The 23,182-nt window shown below is 44.5% G+C and overlaps 2 protein-coding genes across 7 annotated transcripts in view; one reads left to right on the top strand and one right to left on the bottom strand.

Moving 5' to 3' along the window:
• The window catches only part of LOC119857433 (kinesin light chain 1), a 120,294-nt gene extending 108,808 nt beyond the window's left edge, over positions 1-11,486 (bottom strand). The window contains 4 exon segments of the mRNA XM_043516411.1: positions 1,192-1,286; positions 3,033-3,096; positions 5,523-5,720; positions 11,329-11,486. Of these exon segments, the coding sequence (XP_043372346.1) occupies positions 1,192-1,286; positions 3,033-3,096; positions 5,523-5,720; positions 11,329-11,451 (480 nt within the window). The 5' untranslated portion in view covers positions 11,452-11,486.
• A 21-nt stretch (positions 11,487-11,507) lies between these two features.
• Positions 11,508-20,160, top strand: BAG5 (BAG cochaperone 5). 6 transcript variants are annotated; one of them, XM_038406362.2, is made up of 2 exons: positions 11,508-11,845; positions 15,547-20,160. In XM_038406362.2, exon 2 carries the CDS (start codon positions 15,575-15,577, stop codon positions 16,925-16,927), a length of 1,353 nt encoding a protein of 450 aa, XP_038262290.1. In that variant the 5' UTR covers positions 11,508-11,845; positions 15,547-15,574; the 3' UTR covers positions 16,928-20,160. The 6 variants fall into 6 exon arrangements, with proteins under 6 accessions (XP_038262290.1, XP_043372335.1, XP_043372334.1 ...); XM_043516400.1 differs by having other exon boundaries at positions 11,513-11,717; positions 15,552-20,160; XM_043516399.1 differs by having other exon boundaries at positions 11,514-11,717.
• Positions 20,161-23,182: the final 3,022 nt, after the last annotated feature.

The following is a 23,182-nucleotide window of genomic DNA, read 5'->3' as shown; positions in this document are numbered from 1 at the left end:
ATCTTCAGGGCTGTACATTACACTTTTTAATTAAAATGATGTAATTATAGCCAGCTGAGCTGATCGCAGCATAGCAACAAGGACTACATTCAGAGATTCTGAACTCTTACCTGATAGGTGGAATATTAGCCACAGAAGGCTCACTTTAGCGAACTGATGGCCAATTCAGGGAGAAGCACTGTCTGCTTTCCCAAGCACCAGGCAATACATTTGCTACATCTGTAGCCATCTTATTCAAGATAAATAACCACAGAATTTTTGAGCGTCAGTGTTTTAAGGCTATTGTTTTGTGTTTTTCTGTCATTAATAAACATTAAGGAATTTTTTTTTAAAATGTTTTTTATGGTAAAAGTACAAAGTTACTGTACACAACTCCAAACCACAATTCTTAGTAAATGTGTAATATTAAAGATTAGAATGTTGTAGCAGAAAAACCACTAGTTCTAGTAGCACCTTAACGCTTTTGTGTCCAATACTGTTCAACCCAACAGAGGAGAAAGAGATGCTGCGTGCAAGAGTAAAGATGCTAAGTATCTCTCTCAGGAGTGATCTTGGATTGGTTTCACATACAGCAAAGAAAAACCCATACAACTTCAAGTACCTCACCCTACTAATCAATTTCAGTTTGGTAAGCTTATAGGTAAAAGTGGTCAAAAATAAAAAACAATAAGTACAAATGCTAAATATTTAGTTTACATGGCAAAATTTTCTGTTGAGTGCAAAAACATTCACAGATTGTCACTGCTTAATTCAATGTTTAAAAGGGACACAGTCAACTAGAAGTCTACTCATTTTTTCAAAAGTTAACTGGTTTTATAATCACATTTCCCTATTGTAATTTTTTCTCCCCTTGTTGGGTGAAAGACCCATACAATAAAAAGGGAAACTGACCGAGGGCTGATTTAGCTCCCATCTAAGTCCATGGAGAGACTGATTAATTTCCAGGGGAGCTGGATCCAACTATAAATAGTGGAAATGCTCAAATGTCTATACATGAAGTTCTGTCACATGCAAAGTAAACAAATTTAAGGGAAAAATGTATTTTCTTTTTCTAATCTCTTTCAGCAATAACCACCTTAGGTACTACTTCTAACAGCAGACAAAAAGTTTCAGACTGAAGAGCGATCTAAGTTGATGGTGTCCCTTTAACTTAGATGAATTATGTGTATTACTCAACAGGAAGAGCCATACCTACCTGTTATAACACATGTGCTTTTTAAAATTTTTACTTAAAAAGTCCTTGTAGAAATCTGCCATTTCTTCTGCACTCAGTGTTACCTTTTGACCTGAAAATAAATTTCAACATAAATACATCAAGGTTGTTCTTGGGATTAATACACTGAACTGGGGATTTAGGAAATCTTGCTCTGCTACAGAATACATGTGTGACCTTGGACAAATCACTTAGTATCGCAGTTTCATATACTATTCCCTTTCTCCCACTGTTTGTTTTGTCTATTTACATTATAAACTCTTTGGGGGAGGGACTGTCTGTCACTGTGTCTATACAGTACGATGGGGCTCTGATCTGATTTGAGGCTTCTAGGCATTACTGTAATAACTTAGAAACATAAGTCTGCTTTTATTAGACTATTTCACTTTCTATTCAAGGTTTTGTTTTTAAGTTCCAAGAAAATGTATTTACTTGTGCTGAGTGCTTTTCAATTTAGTCATCATAATGTGATATTTCCTGTACCACATGTAGTTACATAAATATAAAGCAGAAAATAATATATATAGGCCTTGGACATGTCCACATCAGACATTAATAATAGTAAGGCAAATGTAATATTACAACAACACAGTACTGTATTTAAATCTCAATTTAAAAATTGAAAATGAGTAATTCAAAGCTACCTTTTATTATTGACAAGAAACTCATCAATATGAAGACACTTTTTATTTTCTTTTAAAATCCGAAGCATTTAGATTTTTGGAGGTAGGCAAGTAAAGTATGCAGAACCTATGATTTTTTTTATTTTTTAAGTCTGCCAAGGCTCTGCTGCCTCAAAGTCTGAAACAGTTTAAAAATTCAAAAACAAAAACAAATACAAAGCAGGAACATTAAACTACAGGAGAAGAGGATGGGCTGTTACAGTGGATACAAACATGGCTGATCCCCACTGTATTTTCCACCGAATGCATCCAATGAAGCGAGCTGTAGCTCACGAAAGCTTATGCTCAAATAAATTTGTTAGCCTCCCTGTCCCCTATCCACACCCCCAGCCCGACAACCCCCTCGACCCATCCAACCCCCCCCCCCCCCACACACACACACTCCTTGTCCCCTGACCACTCCTTCCCAGGACCCCACCTGTTATCCAACCTACCCGCTCCCTGTCATCCCCCCCGGGATCCCCCGATCCCCAGGGACTCCACCCCCTATCCAACCCCCCCGCTCCCTGTCTCCTGACCGCCCACCCCCAAACCTCCACCCCATCCAACCGCCCCCTAACCCCTGACTACCCTCCAAGACCTCCTGCCCCTTATCCAACCCCTGTACTCCCTTCCATGCTGCTCAGAACAGCAGGACAGTCTTATTGGAAAGCCTGGGAGGTGGGTGGGCGCAAGCTGCGCTGCCCACACAGCTGCAGGGGAGCGACTGGGGGCTAGCCTCCCCGGCTGAGAGCTCAGGAGCTGGGCAGGACAGTCACGCAGCCCCGTTTGCCCACCTCTGCTCTAGCCTCACAGCATACCTCCACCCCTGGGGAATGGTAGAGGCAATGATAAGAGGAGCTATGCAACAGCTGGTCCTCTGACCTCACAGGCACCACTGTGCCAAGAGCTACTGTAGAGATGAGTGGTCTACCACACCCCTGCACAGCCTTTCAAACCCTGACCAACCCTGCCTTGTTGTGCCACAGAACTGCATTGGCAGTACTGCCAAGTGATTCTCTGCAGCCATGGAGGCCATGGCAGGATTTGCTCTTAAGGTTTTTTTTAGGAGAGTTTAAACTATCCAGTGAAAACTTAAAACTAACCAGAATCCTCCCTTTCAGAAAGCATTTTAAATTTTAAAAACAATCACTAACCTGTTTCATCTTTCATTTCCAGACCTTTAGCCTTCAGTCTTGAGTAAATGAATTCTTCTTTTCCCTAAAATATGTTTATTATAATTAAATATATTTAATTCTTGAAGTCAGCTATCTTACTGATCAATAGTTTCAAGAATCTGAGCAATATTTATAACCCAGATAATGACTACAGTGTTTTCTACTTAAACCAATAATCAGTTAACTGGATCCTCTTCAGGAAACAAATCATTTAGACCCAATCCCTGTAAACTCTTAAGAACATATAATTTTATTCTTGCAAACAGTCCCACGGAAGTAAATGGCATTACTCATGTGAGTAAAGGTATGCATGTGCTTATGTGTTTTCAGGATCAGGACCTTATATTGCAAGTTTTAAATAAGGCAACGTAACAGCTTTTGAGGTCTTCCTGCCTTATGCACATTATGGCTGAATTTACAGAAAGATCTTAAGCTTTTTAAAATAAATTCATAGTTACTTAATAGAATTTTAAAAATTGGTTGCTTTTATTTTAGTTCAAAAAAAATTTCTTCTACCTTTTTAGAAAACAAACCAAAAAAAACAGAAATAAATAGTTTTCATCACAGCTGGAGGTGGATAGATGAGTTGGTCCTCTCCGAACCTAGAATTCAACATAGTCTACCCACGTAAGAAAAAAAAAATTGAGGGACACCAAGAGTGAAATGCACTGCTTGTAGCCATTATTTAAAAACACATCAACAGGACAGTAAAGTTGGTGAGGGGAGATATTCAGTGGTGAGCTGGAGCTGGTTCGCACCAGTTCACTAGAACCGGCTGTTAAATTTAGAAGCCCTTTTAGAACCAGCTGTCCCGCAGAGACAACCGGTACTAAAAGGGCTTCTAAATTTAACAAGCAGCCAAAAGTGGCGCCTTAGGTACCGACTCCGTGGGTGCTTCGGGGCTGGAGCACCCACGGGAAAAATTTGATGGGTGCAGAGCACCCACCAGCAGTTCCCCGCCCCTGGCCCCAACTCACTTCTGCTCCGCCTCCGCCTTCTCCTCCTCCCCTGAACGCACTGCCCCGCTCTGCTTCTCCACCCGCCCCAGCTTCCCGCGAATCAGCTGTTTGCGCGGGAAGCTGAGAAGCAGCGGCTTCGCGCTCAGGCCCAGGGAAGCAAAGGCAGAGTGGAGGTGAGCTGGGGCGGGAGGGCACAAGGAGGGCCACCCGCGCCGCAGCAGGTAACCTGGAGGGGGGGAGGTGCACAGGGGAACCGCTCCCCACCCCAGCTCACCTCCGCCTCCCTGGGCCTGAGCACGAAGCTGCCGCTTGCTTCTCAGCCCTCCCAGGCTTCCTGCGCGAACAGCTGATTCGCAGGAAGCCGGGGGCGGAGAAGCAGAGCAGGGCAGTGTGTTCAGAGGAGGAGGCGGAGCAGAGGTGAGGTGAGCTGGGGCCGGGTGTGGAGCTGCCAGTGGGGGCTCTGCACCCACCAAATTTTCCCTGGGGTGCTCCAACCCCAGAGCACTCACGGAGTCGGCGCCTAAGGCACCGCTTTTGATGTGATCAGTGGGGGGGAGCAGCTGCTCCCCCACAGCTATGCTCCCCTGCCCCTCGGAGCCAGAGGGACCTCCCGGATGCTTCCTGGGAGCTGCCCCAAGTAAGCACCGCCGGGACTCCCCACCTCGCCCCTCAGCAGGTCCCTCTGGCTCTTAGGGGTGGGGTGGGCACCCACTACAGTGACCCAAGAGACCCTCCTGCCCAGTTCTGGGGGCAGTCAGGGGACAAGGGAGGGGGCTGGATGGGGGGTCCGGGGGTTTCAAGCAACGCGGGGGGGGGTTGGATGGTGCAGGAATCCCCGGGGGGCGGGGGTGGGCCACGACCTCCTCGTAGGGTGAGGTGGGAACCAGTTGTTAAGATTTTGGCAGCTCATCACTGGAGATATGTCCCTCATTTCCCCCTCAGTGATTGCATCTATGCCACTGAAGTTAGAACAGTAGCTCAGTTTTCAGTAACCAGCTTTAATCTCACATTCCAGATCCTCCAGAAGAGAGGACAGTCACAACCCTGTATTTTTAATGTAAAAAACAAGCAGCAAAAACTTTGGAGGATCTCTTTATACATCCTCAAGCAACAGTAAAGTAAAACACACTTTTTAGCTTTGCAGCTCATTGTTATATGCACTCCTCAGTATTGATAAGCCTATTTAATGGCAAAAAAAGCTCTACTATTATATTATATTATGCTATTATATCAGCTATAAAATCAGTTTAAAGCAAGGAATAAATAATTTCAAAACCACACCATTTACTAATAGTTTATAAAGGTAAAATAATAAGTTGTAGTGCTCTCAGGTACTCTGAACAGCTATATAATACAAAATGATCATGGTTCAATGTCACTATACAATGCAATTGTGAAAAATCTTTCATGTAGCCAAACAGAATCATGTTTTCTATCAACTGCTAATGTTGCAAATTCTTAAGGAAACTCAGCACCACCAAGTGGCTTAGTACCTCATCTACATGCTCACCTTTCTGAATGACACATTCTGGCTTGCCCAGAATTGTTGGTTCCAAACTTGAGTTTCCTGTCTAAATTCTCTAAGTTTTCGTCCCAGTGGCGATTCATTTTTAGGAATATGAAATACTATTGGTCGGAGGTTTGAATGTCTGTCAGGAGGACCAATCCAATCATTGCAAGAATGTGCTGGAGGGCAGAAACTTGAAGCCTAAAATAATACAAAAAACCATTTTTAAACTAAGTTTGCATAGTGTTTCTAAGAAAAGTATAATAAAATGTTTCACACAGCTGAGTCTAACCTTAAAACACAATAATGAAAACACAGAAGTTGTGAGAGTTCAGGTTAGCTTGATTTAAGTTTACATCAGTAATTTACTTTTACAATATATTTATCAATCTGTCAGAGAGGCACAAGTGACTGGGATACAATCACAGATTAAAGAAACCCTTAGATCACACTTTCACTTCTTCATGTCATGGATCTTCTGTCTTGTTAATATATTAGATGGTAGCACAGGAGATTATTAGGTACAGGATGAGCCTCAGATATATTTTCATTTGCAGTTTTCCTTGCAGTTTATTCTTTGCTTGTGTATGCTTGTAAGAGTGCAAAAAGGAGGTACTAACCAGTGGTTTGTTGAGGGCAGAGTAGGGAGAACTCCAGACTACTAACATACTCTGTTAATGACACACTTTTTGAGTTTGGACAAGTAACCTACCTTCTCTGTACCTCAGTTTCCCAATCTACAAAATCAGGGTGATATTTATTTATGTCAGAGAAGCATTCTGAAGTACGTAAAGCACTCTAAGATGAAAGGTAAGGCACTATAGAAATATAAATTATTGTATTCTATCAGCATTTTTAAAGTTAAGCTTTAAAAGGGACAAAGTTATTAAACACCACCACATTCTTATCTCTGCATTTATAATTAATCTTAGTTGCATCTCCTAGGCAGGCAAACTAGTGCCTATATGTGGTTCACACTGCATGAATACTCTCACTGATTGCAGTGGGACTACGCACAGTGCAAAGTTAAGTGTATATATAAATATTTACAAGATTGGGTCCCTAATCTGATGTTCTTTAGTTAGAGAGCTGCATGAACAGGTAACCCCTGCACCGTGCTTAGAAAAAAATTCTAAATCCAGGTCTTGTGGAATCAACATTTAGAACTTCACTAATTTTGCAATACTGAGGAAATTCGGATTGTGTAAAGATTATCAAACTCTAGCCTCTACTTGTATGCTAATGTAGTAATTAACAATTTCCATCCCACCATCAACCTCAGCCTGGACCAGTCCACACAAGAGATCCACTTCCTGGACACTACGGTGCTAATAAGCGATGGTCACATAACCACCACCCTATATCGGAAACCTACTGACCGCTATTCCTACCTACATGCCTCTAGCTTTCATCCAGATCATACCACTCGATCCATTGTCTACAGCCAAGCGCTATGATATAACCGCATTTGCTCCAACACCTCAGACAGAGACAAACACCTACAAGATCTCTATCATGCATTCCTACAACTACAATACCCACCTGCTGAAGTGAAGAAACAGATTGACAGAGCCAGAAGAGTACACAGAAGTCACCTACTACAGGACAGGCCCAACAAAGAAAACAACAGAACGCCACTAGCCATCACCTTCAGCCCCCAACTAAAACCTCTCCAACGCATCATCAAGGATCTACAACCTATCCTGAAGGATGACCCATCACTCTCACAGATCTTGGGAGACAGACCAGTCCTTGCTTACAGACAGCCCCCCATCTGAAGCAAATACTCACCAGCAACCACACACCACACAACAGAACCACTAACCCAGGAACCTATCCTTGCAACAAAGCCCGTTGCCAACTCTGTCCACATATCTATTCAGGGGATACCATCATAGGGCCTAATCACATCAGCCACACTATCAGAGGCTCGTTCACCTGCGCATCTACCAATGTGATATATGCCATCATGTGCCAGCAATGCCCCTCTGCCATGTACATTGGCCAAACTGGACAGTCTCTACGTAAAAGAATGAATGGACACAAATCAGACGTCAAGAATTATAACATTCAAAAACCAGTTGGAGAACACTTCAATCTTTCTGGTCACTCGATCACAGACCCAAGAGTGGCTATACTTCAACAAAAAAGCTTCAAAAACAGACTCCAACGAGAGACTGCTGAATTGGAATTAATTTGCAAACTGGATACAATTAACTTAGGCTTGAATAGAGACTGGGAATGGATGAGTCATTACACAAAGTAAAACTATTTCCCCATGGTATTTCTCCCTCCCACCCCACCACCCACTGTTCCTCTGATATTCTTGTTAACTGCTGGAATTAGCCTACCTTGCTTGTCACCATGAAAGGTTTTCCTCTCCCCCCCCCCTCCGCCCCGCTGCTGGTGATGGCTTATCTTAAGTGATCACTCTCCTTACAGTGTGTATGATAAACCCATTGTTTCATGTTCTCTCTCTCTCTGTGTGTGTGTGTGTGTGTGTGTGTGTGTGTGTATAAATCTCTCCTCTGTTTTTTCCACCAAATGCATCCGATGAAGTGAGCTGTAGCTCACGAAAGCTTATGCTCTAATAAATTTGTTAGTCTCTAAGGTGCCACGGGTACTCCTTTTCTTTTTGCGAATACAGACTAACACGGCTGCTACTCTGAAACCAGTCTAGACTTGGATTACAATATAAATAGGCTTGGAAGCTTTAGCTATTTACTGGTAAATGTCAGTAAATATTGCTTTCACCATATACCCACAAACCAATACAAAAATATTTCCATCAATAATTGAAATTTACAGATAAGCAAAGTAAGAAAAATGTTACTTGAAAATGTATTACAGCTTGATTTAAGGATATTTACTTTGCCTATTTTCACAGAATCATAGAAACATAGGGCTGGAAGGGACCTCAAGGTAATCTATTCCAGTCCCTTGAACTGAGGCAGGACTAACCATTATCTAGACCAGCAGTTCGCAAACTGTGGGTCAGGACCCCATTTTAATGGGGTCACCAGGGCTGGCTTAGATTTGCTGGGGCCCAGAGCCAAAGCCTGAGCCCCACCACCCCGGCCAAAGCCCAAACCCAAGGGCTTCCGCCCTGAGCAGTAGGAGTCAAGTTACAGGCCCTCTGCCTGGGTCTGAAGCCCTTGGGCTTTGTCTTTGGCCCCCCACCCCCAGCCCAGGCCAGTGGGGTATAACAGGCCAGGTGGGGCTCTGCCTCCCCTGGTGCTGCAGCAGCCATCAAACCCCCAGTTGCGGGGTTTGGAAGAGGGGTTTTTACTATTATTATGCCCCATGCAGGTTCCAGGGTGGCAGAGGAGGCACATACTGCCTCCTCAGCTGCCCCAGTAACTGCATGGGATATATCAAAAGTGTCTTCTACAGCAGCAGTTTTCAAACTTTTTTCTGTCGACCCAGTTGAAAAAAAATTGTTGATGCCTGCAACCCAACAGAGCTGGGGATGAGGGGTTTGGGAGGGGGCTCAGGGCTGGGGCAGAGGGTTGGGGCGCAGGGGGTGAGGGCTGTAGGGTGGGGTCAGGAATGAGGGGGCTCTGGGCTGGGGGAGGGGGTTGGAGTTTGGGAGGAGGTCAGGGCTCTGGGCTGGGGTGGAGCTGAGGATGATGGGGTTGGACTGCAGGAAGGGGCTCCAGGTTTGTGGGGGGGGGGGGCTCAGATCTGGGGAAGGGACGTGGGGTTGGGGCGCGAGCTTACCTCTAGCGGCTCCTGGTCAGCGGCGCAGCTAGAGTTCAGAGGCAGGCTTCTTGCCTGTCCTGACACCATGGACTGCGCTGTGCCACAGAAGCAGCCGGTAGGTCCAGCTCCTACGCAAAAGCGCGCAAGCGGCTCCACACAGCTCTCGCCTGCAGACACTGCCCCCCCGATCCGCCAGTTCCCATTGGCAGAGGCAGCCCCCCTGCCTACGAGCCAGACCTGCTGCTGGCCGCTTTCAGGGTGCAGCGCGGTGCCAGAACAGGTAGGCATTACTAGTTTTTACTGTCCAGCTCCCAGGATTCCTAGCCTTCCATTTTGGGTCGCGACCCGAACTTTGAAAACCACTGTTCTACAGGCGCTTTTCCTCTGGGCAGGTCAGGTCTGGGGAGGCACAGCTGTGGCCAATCTTGGGCTCCTCCCGGCAAGGGAAGGCTCGGCTCAGGGCTTCAGCCAGCCCGGCCGGGGCTCCTCCAGGCAGTGGGAGGCCTGGCTCAGGGCTTCCGCCGGCCCGGGGCTCCTCTGGGCAGGTGGGAGGGGGCCACGCACAGGGGTCTCAGGACTCTGCTGGCCACGGGGAGGGCATGGGTAGAAGGGGCAGAGCTGGAGTGTAACCTCCTCAAGGGTGGGGACGACTCCACTCACTGCCCATGGACTTTAGCTTTGACCCTGCTGCCGCACCTGGGGCAGCAGAGCCTGGATGGGCTCAGGCTTCAGTCCCCTTGCCGGGGTTGTTTCGTAATTTTTGTTGTCAGAAGAGGTCACAGTGCAATGAATTTTGAGAACCCCAATCTAGATCATCCTTGTGTTTGTCTAACCTGTTCTCAAAAACCAACAACAAGCAGCATTCTACAACCTCATTTGGAAGACTATTCCAGTATTTAACTAATCTCATAGTTTGAAAGTTTTTCCTAGTATCTAACCTAAATCTACCTTGCTACAGATTAAACAGACTGCTTCTTGGCCTACCTTCAGTGGACAGGGAGAACAATTGATCACCACCCTTTTTATAACAGCTCTTAACAGAATTTGAAGACTTATTTTGACATGACATTGACAATTTGTGTTTTAATAGTAATAAAGGTTTAATTTTTTTGAATCTCAGCATCTACTGTCATTACATTATTGTTGTTGGACTTCCCCCCGCCCATTTAATTTCCTGCAACTCTGAAAATTTAAATAGATAAAAAGAGGAAAAAAGTTTAAAGATAATCATTATCCATCCAAATTATATATTAAAAAAGTTGAATTCTAATCAGCCTAAATATAAAATAGGTATGTATAATACCTGCTAGATTTTTTTTAAACCCCAAATAGCACTAACACTTGACATTTAGGTAGCTCTTATGAAAAAAATCTCCAAATATTAATCCCCACATCAGCCCAAAAGGCAGGTAAATATTATCCTTGGAGAACACAAGGCACAGAAGAGCGACATAACTTGCCAAAGCCATAAAAGAAATCCATCAGAAGCAGCAGCAGAGGGTCTGATTCCAAATCACTTGCTGGTTCCGCCAGACCTTACTGTTTCCTAAGCAACACATGTATTTTATTTGCTAATCAAGAACCATACACAATTAAAAAGCGGCGAATGAGATTTTACGAGACTTGCCGGGACCCTTGGTAAATGTTTCGTTTCTTGAGAAGTGCTGTCCAAATGCTGCCGACTGTTTTACAAAATCTCTTCACGCAATTCCACAGGAAACGCGAGGAAAATCCTCTCAGGCGTTAATTAGGTGCTGGCAGAGAGAGAAGCCCTGTTCAGGCTCTAGCAGACTCCCTGCTCCCCGCGACGGGATCAAAGCGCACGAGTCCGGACACCCAGTGCCCAGCTGCACCCAGCAGGGTCTCAAACCTCTACCTAAAAGCCCGGGGCAATGGGGCTCCATGCAGGTCCAGCGGTCCCTGTATGGCGCCTGGGGCAGGGGTGGAGTCCACCCGCCCGGAAGAGAGCTACAGGGCGCCCCGCTCTGCCTCTGGACCCCCAGCAATACCACCCCGGCGGGGCGGGGCGGGGCGGGGCGGGCTCCCCCCGCTCTAAACACGGGGCCGGGCTCCCAGCGGCGACCCTGCGCCCCCGCTGGCGGTTTACCCGGCTCTCCGGCTCGTGCCCCCGCTCCGCGGCCAGGAGCCCCGCGCCGCCCCCGGCTCGGGAGAAGCCGCGGCGCGTCCGGGTCCACGCGCGCAGGCCGCCTCTCGGCGCTGCCGCCGCCATCGCGCCTCTTCCCCGCCCCGCTGGCGGCGGCTTTACGGCCACGTCGCAAGGAGAGCGGCCGCCCAGAACTTCTCCCTGCGGTGCGGCAGCCGGCGCCGCTCCGGCCTCTGGGCGGCGGCCACCGGGGATAGAGCGTCCCCCTCGGTCTCTCGGCTGCGCAGCTCCGGCGGCCCTTCGCTCCCCCGCCTAGCGAGGGTGGGGACGGGGGTCCTCGGGTTAGCCGCCGTTTGGCCTGCGGGCTGCTGGCAGCCGCCGGCGGCCCGCAGGTGAGAGGCCAGCGCGGGGGGGGGGCACTCTGTAGCCGGCCCCTGTTCTGTGTGCGGCAGAACAGCGTCTGCTGAGCCGCGTGGAGGGGCGGACGTCGCGGGGAAGAGCAGAGCAGGGGCTGCCCGAGGTGAGAGGTCGGAGACCCGGGTTGGCTGGGGCGTGGGGGAAGCTGATGACGGGGGCTGGGCTGCCGGGGCGTGGAGGGGGGGTGGGAGGGAAAGGGGCCGGGGCGGTGGGGGGCGTGGAGGGGGGGGGCGCTGGTAGGAAAGGGGGCCGGGGCGGTGGAGGGGGGGGCCGCTGGTAGGAAGGGGGGCCGGGGCGCTGGTAGGAAAGGGGGCCGGGGCGGTGGAGGGGGGGGCCGCTGGTAGGAAAGGGGGCCGGGGCGGTGGAGGGGGGGGGCCGGGGCGGTGGAGGGGGGGCCGCTGGTAGGAAAGGGGGCCGGGGCGGTGGAGGGGGGGCTGCTGGTAGGAAAGGGGGCCGGGGCGGTGGAGGGGGGGCTGCTGGTAGGAAAGGGGGCCGGGGCGGTGGAGGGCCTGGGCGGTGGGGTCTCCACGGGGGGGACTCGCAGACACCTGTGGCCCCGGGGCCGGGCTCTCGCTCGCTGCCGTCCCCGCTAAGGGGGAGCCGGCTCTGGGCCCCGGCACTCGCTCTTCGTTCCCCCGGGACGCCCCCATTGTGAAGTCATCACCTGCCGGCGGCGGGTTGGCGCGGCCCGGCGGATCCCGGCCCCTCCTGCAGGGATGTAGCGAGTCTGGGCTCCGGGGGGATCGAGGCCTGCTCTAGGGGACTGTCTTCCCCCAAGGCTGCTGGCTGGGGGGTAGGCGCCATGTGGTCATCCCGGTGTGTTAGGACTAGGGGCCACCTCACCCCCACCCCCCGGGGTCGCGGTGCCGGCTGGGGATGGTTATGGATGCTGCTTGAGGACAGGTGGCGCTGGAAGGGCGGGGGAGGGTGGAAGTGAGTAGTGAAGGGCTGCCGGGAGTGGGTGGGTCGGGGAGAGCCTGAAGGGCACTGAATGAGGCAGGAGAAAGGGAGCCAGGGCCAGGGCCAGGTGGGCGCAAGTGAAGGGCAGTGGAGGTGAGGGAGGGGTGGGTGGATGGGTGCTGGGTGTGGTAGAAACAGGTGTAGATTGTCAGGGGCAGGTGGCTGCGCATTAAGGGCACCCGATGGTAGAAGAGGCTGGTGACGCTTGCTGGTGGTAGATAGATGTAGGTAAAAAGTTGACAATGTTGGTCGTCTCAGCAGTTTATAATCCCTGTTCTGAATAATGCAAATGATTGGGAAGGGTGTATTCATTTACGGGGGGGGAGGGGCGGGTATGTATATTGCACTAAAAGATTAAGGATTGGAAATTGTCTCCTTAATTTTCTTCATTACTGAAGGAACCAATTTGTTCTGCATTGCTTGTAATCGTTACAGCGGAGGAAGTGAACAAAGACTTCTATGGGTGTAAATTCAAAAGTGCACATTAGGGCTGTTGATTAATCGCATTTAACTCGCGCTATTAATTCAAAAAATAATCACAATTAATCACAGTTTTAATTGCACTGTTAATAGCATACTGATTGAAAATTATTAAATATTTTTGGATGTTTTCTGCATTTTCAAATATATTGATTTCAATTACAATACAGAATACAAAGTGTACACTGCTTACTTATTAGATTACAAATATTTGCACTGTTAAAATGATAAACAAAAGAAATTGTATTTTTCAATTCACCTCAGACAAGTACTGTAGTGCAATTTCTTTAGCCTGAAAATGCAACTTACTTTCACCCCTGGTGCAGTTATGTAACAAAAGAAAAAAAAGTAATTTAAAGGACTTACTGGTTTGCAGGGTGGCCGGGGTCCTGGGCAAGGTGGGAGGGTGGTTCTGGGCCCCCAGAAGGGGCGGGGCTGGGGCCAGACTCCCCGAGCCAGTGTTGCCTGGCCCACGTTACTCGGGATTCCAGCGGTGATTTAAAGGGCCTGGGGCTCTGGCTGCTGCTGCTTTAATGTCGGCTGTGTACCGGCCCATACCAGCAGCCACTTTCTTACTGGTACACTGTACCGACCCATACTGGCTTACTTTCACCTCTAAACTGCACTCAAAAACAAAACAATTTTGCTTCCCACTTTTTATGTACAATGTCACCAGAAAGTGAGAACAGGCGTTTGCATGGGACTTTTGTAGCCAGCACTGCAAGGTATTTACATGCCAGATATGCTAAACATTCATATGCCCCTTTATGCTTTGGCCACCATTCCAAAGGATATGCTTCCATGCTGATGCTTGTTTTTACGTTAATTACATTTGACTGAACTCCTTGGGGGAGAATTGTATGTCTCCGGTTCTATTTTACCCACATTCTTCCATATATTTCATGTTATAGTAATCTCAGATTATGACTCAGCACGTGTTCATTTTAAGAACACTTTCGCTGCGGATTTGACAAAACGCAAAGAAGGTACTAATGTGCAATTTCTAAAGATAACTATAGCACTTGACCCAAGATTTAAGAATCTAAAGTGCCTTTCAAAATTTGAGAGGGATGAGGTGTGGAGCATGCTTTCAGAAGTCTTAAAAGAGCAACACTCTGATGTGGAAACGACAGAAATCAAACCATCAAAAAAGAAAATCAACCTTCTGCTGGTGGCATCTGACTCAGATGATGAAAATGAACATGCATCAGTCCGGACTGCTTTGGATTGTTGTTGAGCGGAACCTGTCATCAGAATGGACACATGTTCTCTGGAATGATGGTTGAAGCATGAAGGGAAATATGAACCTTTAGCACATCTGGCATGTAAATATCTTGCGACCCCAGCTACAACAGTGCTATGTGAACACCTGTTCTCACTTTCAAATGAAACTGTGAAGAAGAAGCGGGCAGCATCATCTCCTGCAAATGTAAACAAACTTGTTTGTCTGAGCGATTGGCTGAACAAGAAATAGGACTGAGTGGACTTGTAGGCTCTAAAGTTTTCTATTTTGTTTTTGAATGCAGGGGTTTTTGTACATAATTTTACATTTGTAAGTTCAACTTTCATGAGAAAGATTGCACTACAGTACTTGTATTAGGTCAATTGAAAAATACTGTTTCTTTTGTTTTTTTACAGTGAAAATATTTGTATTAAAAATAAATATAAAGTGAGGACTGTACACTTTGTATTCTGTTATAATTGAAATCAATATATTTGAAAATGTAGAAAACATCAAAATAGTATTCTATTATTGTTTAAGAATGCGATTAATTTTTTTTTAATTGTAAAAAGAAAAGGAGTACTTGTGGCACCTTAGAGACTAACAAATTTATTTGAGCATAAGCTGTAGCTCACGAAAGCTTATGCTCAAATAAACTTGTTAGTCTCCAAGATGCCACAACAAATTTATTTGAGCATAAGCTTTCGTGAGCTACAGCTTATGCTCAAATAAATTTGTTAGTCTCTAAGGTGCCACAAGTACTCCTTTTCTTTTTGTGGATACAGACTAACATGGCTGCTACTCTGAAACCTTTTTTAATTGCGCAATTAATTGCGATTAATTTTTTTAATTGCTTGACAGCCCTAGTGCATATCATTTAATAGGAAGAAGCTTGCAGACAACATTAGAAATATATGCAAAAAAGAACAGGGAAATACAGTATGTTTTGAAGTTAAGTGGTTCACTTTTTTTTTTTAAACTTACACCAGCAAATAAAGTCACTGTAGCTTTTTAGCTCAAATTAGTTTATTAAAGTGACTTGAGGCTTTATAAAAGTTGTTAAAGGTAGTATTATGAAATATGTCAGTCAGTGTCTGACATAATTTTGTCAGTCATAGGTCTTATTCTTGCTTTATTTGTAGCTCAGTTGGAACTGGAGGAAATAAGATAATGGATATGGGTAACCAACACCCTTCCATCAAAAGGCTGCAAGAAATACAGAAAGAAGTCAGAGATACTGAACAGCAGGTGGTGATTTTCAGTGGCCTGTCTACTGACAGGGATTACAAGAAACTGGAGAGGACTCTGACTAAACAGCTTTTTGAAATAGATTCTGTAGATACTGAAGGAAAAGGGGACATTCAGCAAGCGAGAAAACGTGCAGCCCAGGAAACAGAGAGACTACTCAAGGAATTGGAGCAGAATGCAAACCATCCACACAGACTGGAAATAGAGGCCATATATAAGGAAGCTCAATCATTGATAGAACGTGAGATCACACCTTTTTATAAAGGTGGCAACTGTATAACTGATGAATTTGAAGAGGGTATTCAGGATATCGTATTGAGACTCACTCAAGTGAAAACTGGAGGAAAAATCTCGTTACGGAAAGCAAGATATCACACTCTGACAAAAGTGTGTGCAGTTCAAGAGATTATAGAAAGCTGTATAAAGCAGCAACCTTCCCTGCCACTCTCCAGTGATGCACATCCTTCAGTCTCAAAAATTAACTCTGTTATGTGTGATGTGAACAAGGCTAGGGGAACTCTTATTGCAGTCTTAATCGGAGTAAATAATAATGAGACTTGCAGGCATTTATCCTGTGTGCTTACAGGTCTGATTGCAGATTTGGATGCTTTGGATGTTTGTGGTCATACAGAAATAAGAAATTACAGAAAGGAAGTGGTAGAAGAGATCAATAAATTACAGAAATATCTAGATTTGGAAGAGGAAGCAGACTCTGCTCATGCTTATGACTTGGCACAAAATCAATCCATTCTAAAAATAGAAGAGATCCGCAAAAAAATGAAAGAAGTTTATTCTTTACTTTTCAGAGCAGAAAATGCTTCTGATTTGTACTTGGGATGCAAGGCAGAACTGCAAGGTTTAATTGCCCACTTGGATGAAGTGAGTCCAGGAAAGAACCCGTGTATCAGAGAAGCCAGGAGAAGAGCAGTAATAGAAGTGCAAACTCTTATAACATATATTGATTTAAAGGAAGCACTTGAAAAAAGACAAATGTATGGTGAACAAACTGTTGTGGAACACCAATCCCATAAGGCAGTCTGGAGTATTCTTGGACACTTGTCTCAGATTCAGAGGGAAGTGCTCTCTTTTGATGGAAACAGAACTGATAAGAACTACATGAGACTAGAAGAGCTCCTCACTAAGCAACTTCTGGCACTTGATGCTGTTGATCCACAAGGAGATGAGCGATCTAAAGTTGCCAGAAAGCAGGCAGTAAAGCTTGCACAGAATATTCTTTACTATCTAGACATGAAAACAGATGAGTGGGAGTACTAGAAAAGCAGTGGCCTCATGTTAGATATTGCTTTCTTTTTTGCACTTTATGTAGACTGATAGTTCCCATGAGCCGTACATGATTAAAAGTTTTTTTTTTATATTCCCTTGGGTTGTGGAGATTGTGTAAATAGTTGGCTTGACTATATGGCAGCTACCCCACACTTTCACCCATTGCCATGGCAATAGTCAGTACACCATTTTTTTTTCAATTTTGGTCACCATGTTATGTGGGATATATGGCTTTCTTGAGGAATTGTATAAGTATCAGAGTCTAATATTTGGTCAAACTGTTTTTTAAAGAAACCTAATGCAAAAGTCCGAGAATGCACATTTCTCAAAGATGCAGGAATTTCCTTAAAATACAGTATTGGAAAAACTGTGAAAAGAAGACTGGGAATTTAAGATTATTGGCCAAATGCAAGGTTAGATCCATCAACTTTACAGCAGCATGGACACACTTTTAATGTGTTATTCTAATCAAAAGATTAAATACAAAAATCTGTTGGCTATTAATTTCTGTGTTTGATTTGGTTCCATCCATTTCACCTTACTGCGTTTTTGGTTTTACAATGTAGCAGAATTATAATACATGTTGGAAATTAACATTTACTTACATAATGACTGGTTGTGTCCATTTGCTTGTGGTACTGGACATCTAATAAGATAACAGCCTGAATTTGAGGGACTCTTTCCTAGAAGGTAGCTATGAGACTTGAAAGACAGGAAAACTATAGCATTAGATAAATGTGCGTTTATAGATTAGATAAATGTGAGGGTTTTTTTTACTGCCATCCATAAATCCCTGAAAACTGCACTGGATTATCTTTAATTGCCATTTAGATGTATTTTAACTCAGTTATTGGATCTGGATTTGATGGGTCTTCTCAGCAACCTGTGAGAATGGAAATCATTTTAAAATGACTTAAGTCAGTCGGTACTTCTGGTTTAACCTTGTAAATATAGTTAGTCACAAAATTGTTCATAATTTATATGTCACATTTCATACTGGTCATATGTGATCTCAGACATAAGACTCAGAAAAGGCTTGCTTATGGTGTGAAGTCTTTTCCTTCAACTCACAAGCAGTTAGGTTAGTTCTGCAGCTTGTTAAATAAACCTGATCATATTTTCCCATGCACTTTCCTCTTCCTTTGTGGATATAGGAATTTAGTAGCCAACATAAATCATACCAAAAGTGTGCTAATGTAGAAGTATCATACAGAATGCTACACTAAATGGACTAATGGGTCCAAAATGTATTTAAAATATAGCTTTTTTCCAACATAGCTCCTTTCATGTTAGCTTTATAAATTACTGCTTTGTAGTGGTTCATTTATTTGCAACATTTTAACAAGTGTAAATCATTTCAGATATTTTATATTTTAAATGCACATTAATTAGAGAAAACAAAATATTTTTTGTGAGACAAGTGCCTTTTAATAACACCTTTAAAGTTACACCACCTTAGATGGATACAGGAACTGTTTGTCTAATGGCAACATGATGCATTTATAGTCATTGCTACCAACTGGATTTTCTGTTTACAATTCAGCTATAATATGTATCAAATTAAATAAAGTGATTTATTAGGGTTCAGCTGTGACTAGATGTTTTGGAGTGGGACTTGGACTCAGGAAATTTGGGTTCTGTTCCCAACTCCCCACACAGTGACTTGCTTAGTGATCTTGTGCAAGACAACCAGCACCTCTGATTAGAAGAAAGGGATAATAATAGTTACTCACCTTTATAAAGTGCTTTGAAATCTCTGGATGAAACAAGCTATGTAATTTCAAACTATTCTGATTCACTGAATTTTTGTTCTACTGTTGAGTTCTTTGCAAATCATTTATCAAAGAATTTTTTTTTAAATTAACTATAGTTGTTAAGTCATAGCCCAATACTGAGGATGCATTCTTTGGCTGCTTCTCCCTATTTTTTCAGTTCATGCGGGGCCTTACCTGTACCTATCTCTTCCCTTTATTTATTTTTTTTAATCAGATCTGCTTGGAATTTACAGTTTAACCTATCTACTTTTGCATTTCTTATTCTGTTAGCTAAAACAAATTGATTATTAATGGTGTTACATATCTGAATTATTTTACTAATGTTTACAAAGGTCATTTCAAACTTTTTGCTAAGTACTTAAATTGTAGTCATAACTTCTAATATACATTTGCAACTTTCATGACATAACAATTGGATAATGCTTATTATATTTAAGTTTAATTACTATGATAATTGTTACTCTCTGGTCTCTTCAATGGTTAGATGTACAGCCATTGTTTAAAAAAATCAAAGCATTCATATTCCTCTGTAGGTCATGTGAAGCTTTCAGCATTTCTAAATTTTTTCTGTAAAGGTGAAGAAAATAGTTTATATTTTTTTTTATTTAAGATTTGCTTAGCTCAGCTTTTGTGAAAGGTTGATTCTTTAAAAAGGCAAAAGCATCAGATGGATTGAAAAATGATTAACTCAATAGATTCCAGTACCAACATATTGTGTGATCTTAGCTTTTTGCATTTTAACAGTCTTCTGCTCATGAGTTAAATGTGCAGCATTTAAGATTTGTGGAAATCCTTATCTGGTGCAGTATTTGTAAGCAGTTTGTACATGGATAGTAAACTAAATAAGCCAAACCAAAAAAGTATGGTGCATGGATTTTACAGAATCCTGTGTCTGTACTGAAGAATGTAATTTCTTTGTTTTGTATACAAGATGGCTGGGGAACACACTTGCTTTCTGGTAAGTAATTATCCAGCAAGATGTAAAAGGACCAACTCACAAAAAGCCTACATTTATGAGTAAGTGGAATGTAAAGGCTTTGGTGCATGCTGTGCTGTTACATCTTAGCAAAAGAAACGAACGGATGTATTTTTTGTTGTAAATCATGATACTTGTTTGCTGATTGTATTGATTTATGAGCAAGTTTGATCTGAAGTATCCCAGTGTCGATTTTGTGGTAACCCACAACCATTTTCCCCCCTCCTTCTTTCCAGTTTAGTGGAATTTTTTTTGGGTTGGGTTTTTTGTTTTGTTTTGTTTGTGTGTTTGTTTTTGTGTTTTTGAAGTATACTTAATGGAAAAGTTTGTAACTAATGATTGTACGTAAATCTTCTTTAAAATGTGTATATCCAAATTTATCTGTATGCATTATATGGCATTGGTATAAATTCAAAGTTAAATATTGTTTGTTTGTATCCTTAATTATTAATAAAATATTTTGCTGCGGTGTACTTGCTGTTGACTTTTATGTTCTATCCTATTGCCTTTCCTTAAATTTTTGAATGTTAATTATCAGATTAACAGGAAACTCTGAGGTTTTTATTAAAGAAAAAGAGGCAAGTTTGTGTTCTCATCTTTATTTTCCTAAAAAACCGCAGTAAAGAAACTAAATTTTCTGTAGGATTCATTCATCTCAGTTTTAAATCTTGCTTCTTTAGTCTGCTGTATACTCAGACTGTGCACCAAAATAATTAAATTAATTTTAATTTGCACTTTATTACAGTGCAAACCTGTCCATGGATTCTCTTATTTTTGGTTTTCTTTTGATTTGTATAATCTGTTATTACCTTATAAAAGACAATCACTCTTTCCACATAGGTGTCACTGTGAACAACTCAATAAAAACCACAGTCGAGCATAAAATGGTGGTTTTAAAAATAGTATGATGTATTTAAATAATACTGAAATAATCATTGTATATCTTAATAGTATGCTTCCACCCAAAAAATTGTTCAGTTTTAATTATCCTCTCTTAAAACTCCCCCCAAAACCTACCAGTAGAAAAAAGGAGGCCCACAGATGGGTGGTGAAAATTTTTAACAGCATAGAAAGACCTCCCTAGGAAGAGAAACTGGATAGAGAGGAATGTTAGTTTAGTGAAGGGGACATGATACTGGAATACATATGAGTAGTATAAGCAGTGGTGAGCTGGAACCGGTTCGCGCGAACCGGTTGTTAAATTTTGAAGCAGTTTTAGAAACAGTTGTTAACCCGCCTCCCTGCAGGGGGCACTGAGACTTTGATGGGCTCTGGCTGGGAAGTGATGTAATTCCTCGTCCGGCCACCGGGGGTGCTGTACTGTGGGAGCCATGTGGGCTTCTGCCTGGCCCTGGGCACGAGCCCTGTTGCTGCTGCTGCTCCCCTGGCCCTGGGGCTCCTGCTGCTGCCTGGTGGGTCCCCGGCTGCTCTGCTGGGCCTGGGTTGCATCCTGCTGCTCAGGCTACTCCGAGCCGCTCTCCCCATGAGCAGCCAGCCCTGCACCCCCTGCCTCCAGCTAGCCCTGCCCTATGCCCCTGTCTGCAGCTGGTCCCACATCCACTGGTGCCCTGCAGTTCCCAGGGCAGTAACTCTGCACACCTGCTTCAATGAGGGGGGCAGGGAGCAGCTGGACCCACACGTGCACACCCTAGGGTGACCAGACAGCAAGTGTGAAAAATCAGGACGGGGGTGGGGAGTAATAGGAGCCTATATAAGAAAAAGACCCCAAAATCGGGACTGTCCCTATAAAATCGGGACATCTGGTCCCCTAGCACACCCCCAGGGCGTGGCGGGGACCCACACATGTGAAACAGAGCTCATTTCTAGTTCAGGCCCATCTTTTTAAAAAAGAACTTTAGGCAGGGTTAACATACATCTGTATTTTCCTGTACAGGTCAGGCTTTTTGGTTCTTAAATTGCCAGCCAGGAGGAATTTTAAAATATTTAAAAATTCCTCACAGGAAAATACAGACGTATGGTAACCCTGTTGATACAAAAAATACATACTGGAGCACATCCCTTAAATCAGAACTTTTTATAGGGAACCGGTTGTTAAGATTTTGGCAGCTCATCACTGAGTATAAGGAAGGTAAAGCGCCACTATTTACCTTTTAAAAAACAAAAACAAAGGATCATCCAATTATGTTGAAAGGTAACAAAAATTGATCTTTGAAACTCACTGCTATAAGATCTCAGGGCCACTAACAGTTTAGTAAAAAGAAAAGGAGTACTTGTAGCACCTTTAGAGACTAACAAATTTATTAGTCTCTAAGGTGCCACAAGTACTCCTTTTCTTTTTGCGAATACAGACCAACACGGCTGCTACTCTGAAACCTAACAGTTTAGTATAATTTTAAGATGGTCTATTAATTAATTCTTCACTAATCACAAACCTATGATGGTTAGAAAGAAATACTCCCCATGAGAAGGTTATTTCACAAAATCCGTTATCGAGTGCTGTAGCATCTGGTATTAGACACTGGCAGAGGCAGGATAATAGTCTAGATGGACCGCTGGCTAGACACAGTAATTCCTAGGTCCCTGTCTTTCTCTGTAAGCTCTTCCTACAGGAAACAGGTTTTAGGAATATCCACCTCAGTAATGGAAATGTACAGTCTCCTTCTTAACAGGGCTGTTTCTCCTCATGCAGTCTTGATGGGCAAACTTCAGTCTTGGAGGAGATCTTCCAGAAGCTAATTGGAAAACATCTCTTGATGGGAGGAGAGAATAACTCGGCACTGTTCCCTTAATGAAGTCCTGCTGCTGTCCCCCCTCCCCCACACTACGCCACCCTGCGGGCAGCGCTCTGGGCAGCGGGGCTGCATGCTCATGCAGGGCAGGGTGGCTCAGCATGCTGCTCTGAGTGGCATGGTAAGGCGGCCAGGGCCGGGCAGTTGGATATGGGGCAGAAGGTCCCGGGGGGCAGTCAGGGGACAGGGAGCGGGGGGCGGTTGGATAGGGTAGAGGTTCGGGGGCAGGAGGAAACAGGGGATTGCATAGGGGGTGGGGTCCCGGGGGGCCTGTCAGGGGGTGTGGGTGTGGATAGGGGTCAGAGCAGTCAGGGGACAGGGAGCAGGGAGGTTGGATAGGGGGTGGGTCCCGGGGGGGCGGTCAGAGGACAAGGAGCAGGGGTGGGTTGGATGAGTGGGAGGTTCTGAGGGGGGCAGTCAGGGGGCAGGAAGTGGAAAGGGTCAGACGGGGCAGGGACCAGGCTGTTTGGGGGGCACAATCTTCCCTACACAGCCCTCCATACAGTTTTGCACCCCGATGTGGCCCTCGGGCCAAAAAGTTTGCCCACCCTTGTGCTAGTTCCTTGATTTAAAAAAAAACAAACAAACAGAATTCCTTTTGCAGTTCCAGTTATTCCTAATCTACCCAGTCCCAATGTGTGTGTTAATACTTCTCTTCTCCACCTCCCTCCCCACGCCTTCCTTCAGGGCACAAACCAACTTCTAACTAATGGGTATTAGGACTAAATTTTCCCATGGAGGAAGA

This window comes from Dermochelys coriacea, chromosome 6, assembly GCF_009764565.3.
Source record: "Dermochelys coriacea isolate rDerCor1 chromosome 6, rDerCor1.pri.v4, whole genome shotgun sequence".
NCBI lineage: Eukaryota > Metazoa > Chordata > Testudines > Dermochelyidae > Dermochelys > Dermochelys coriacea.
This window is presented reverse-complemented; position numbering and strand designations above follow the sequence as displayed.

Bases quoted from the DNA above. Each gene is read 5' to 3' on its own strand.
- BAG5 (XM_038406362.2), top strand. From the start codon at position 15,575: ATGGATATGGGTAACCAACACCCTTCCATCAAAAGGCTGCAAGAAATA.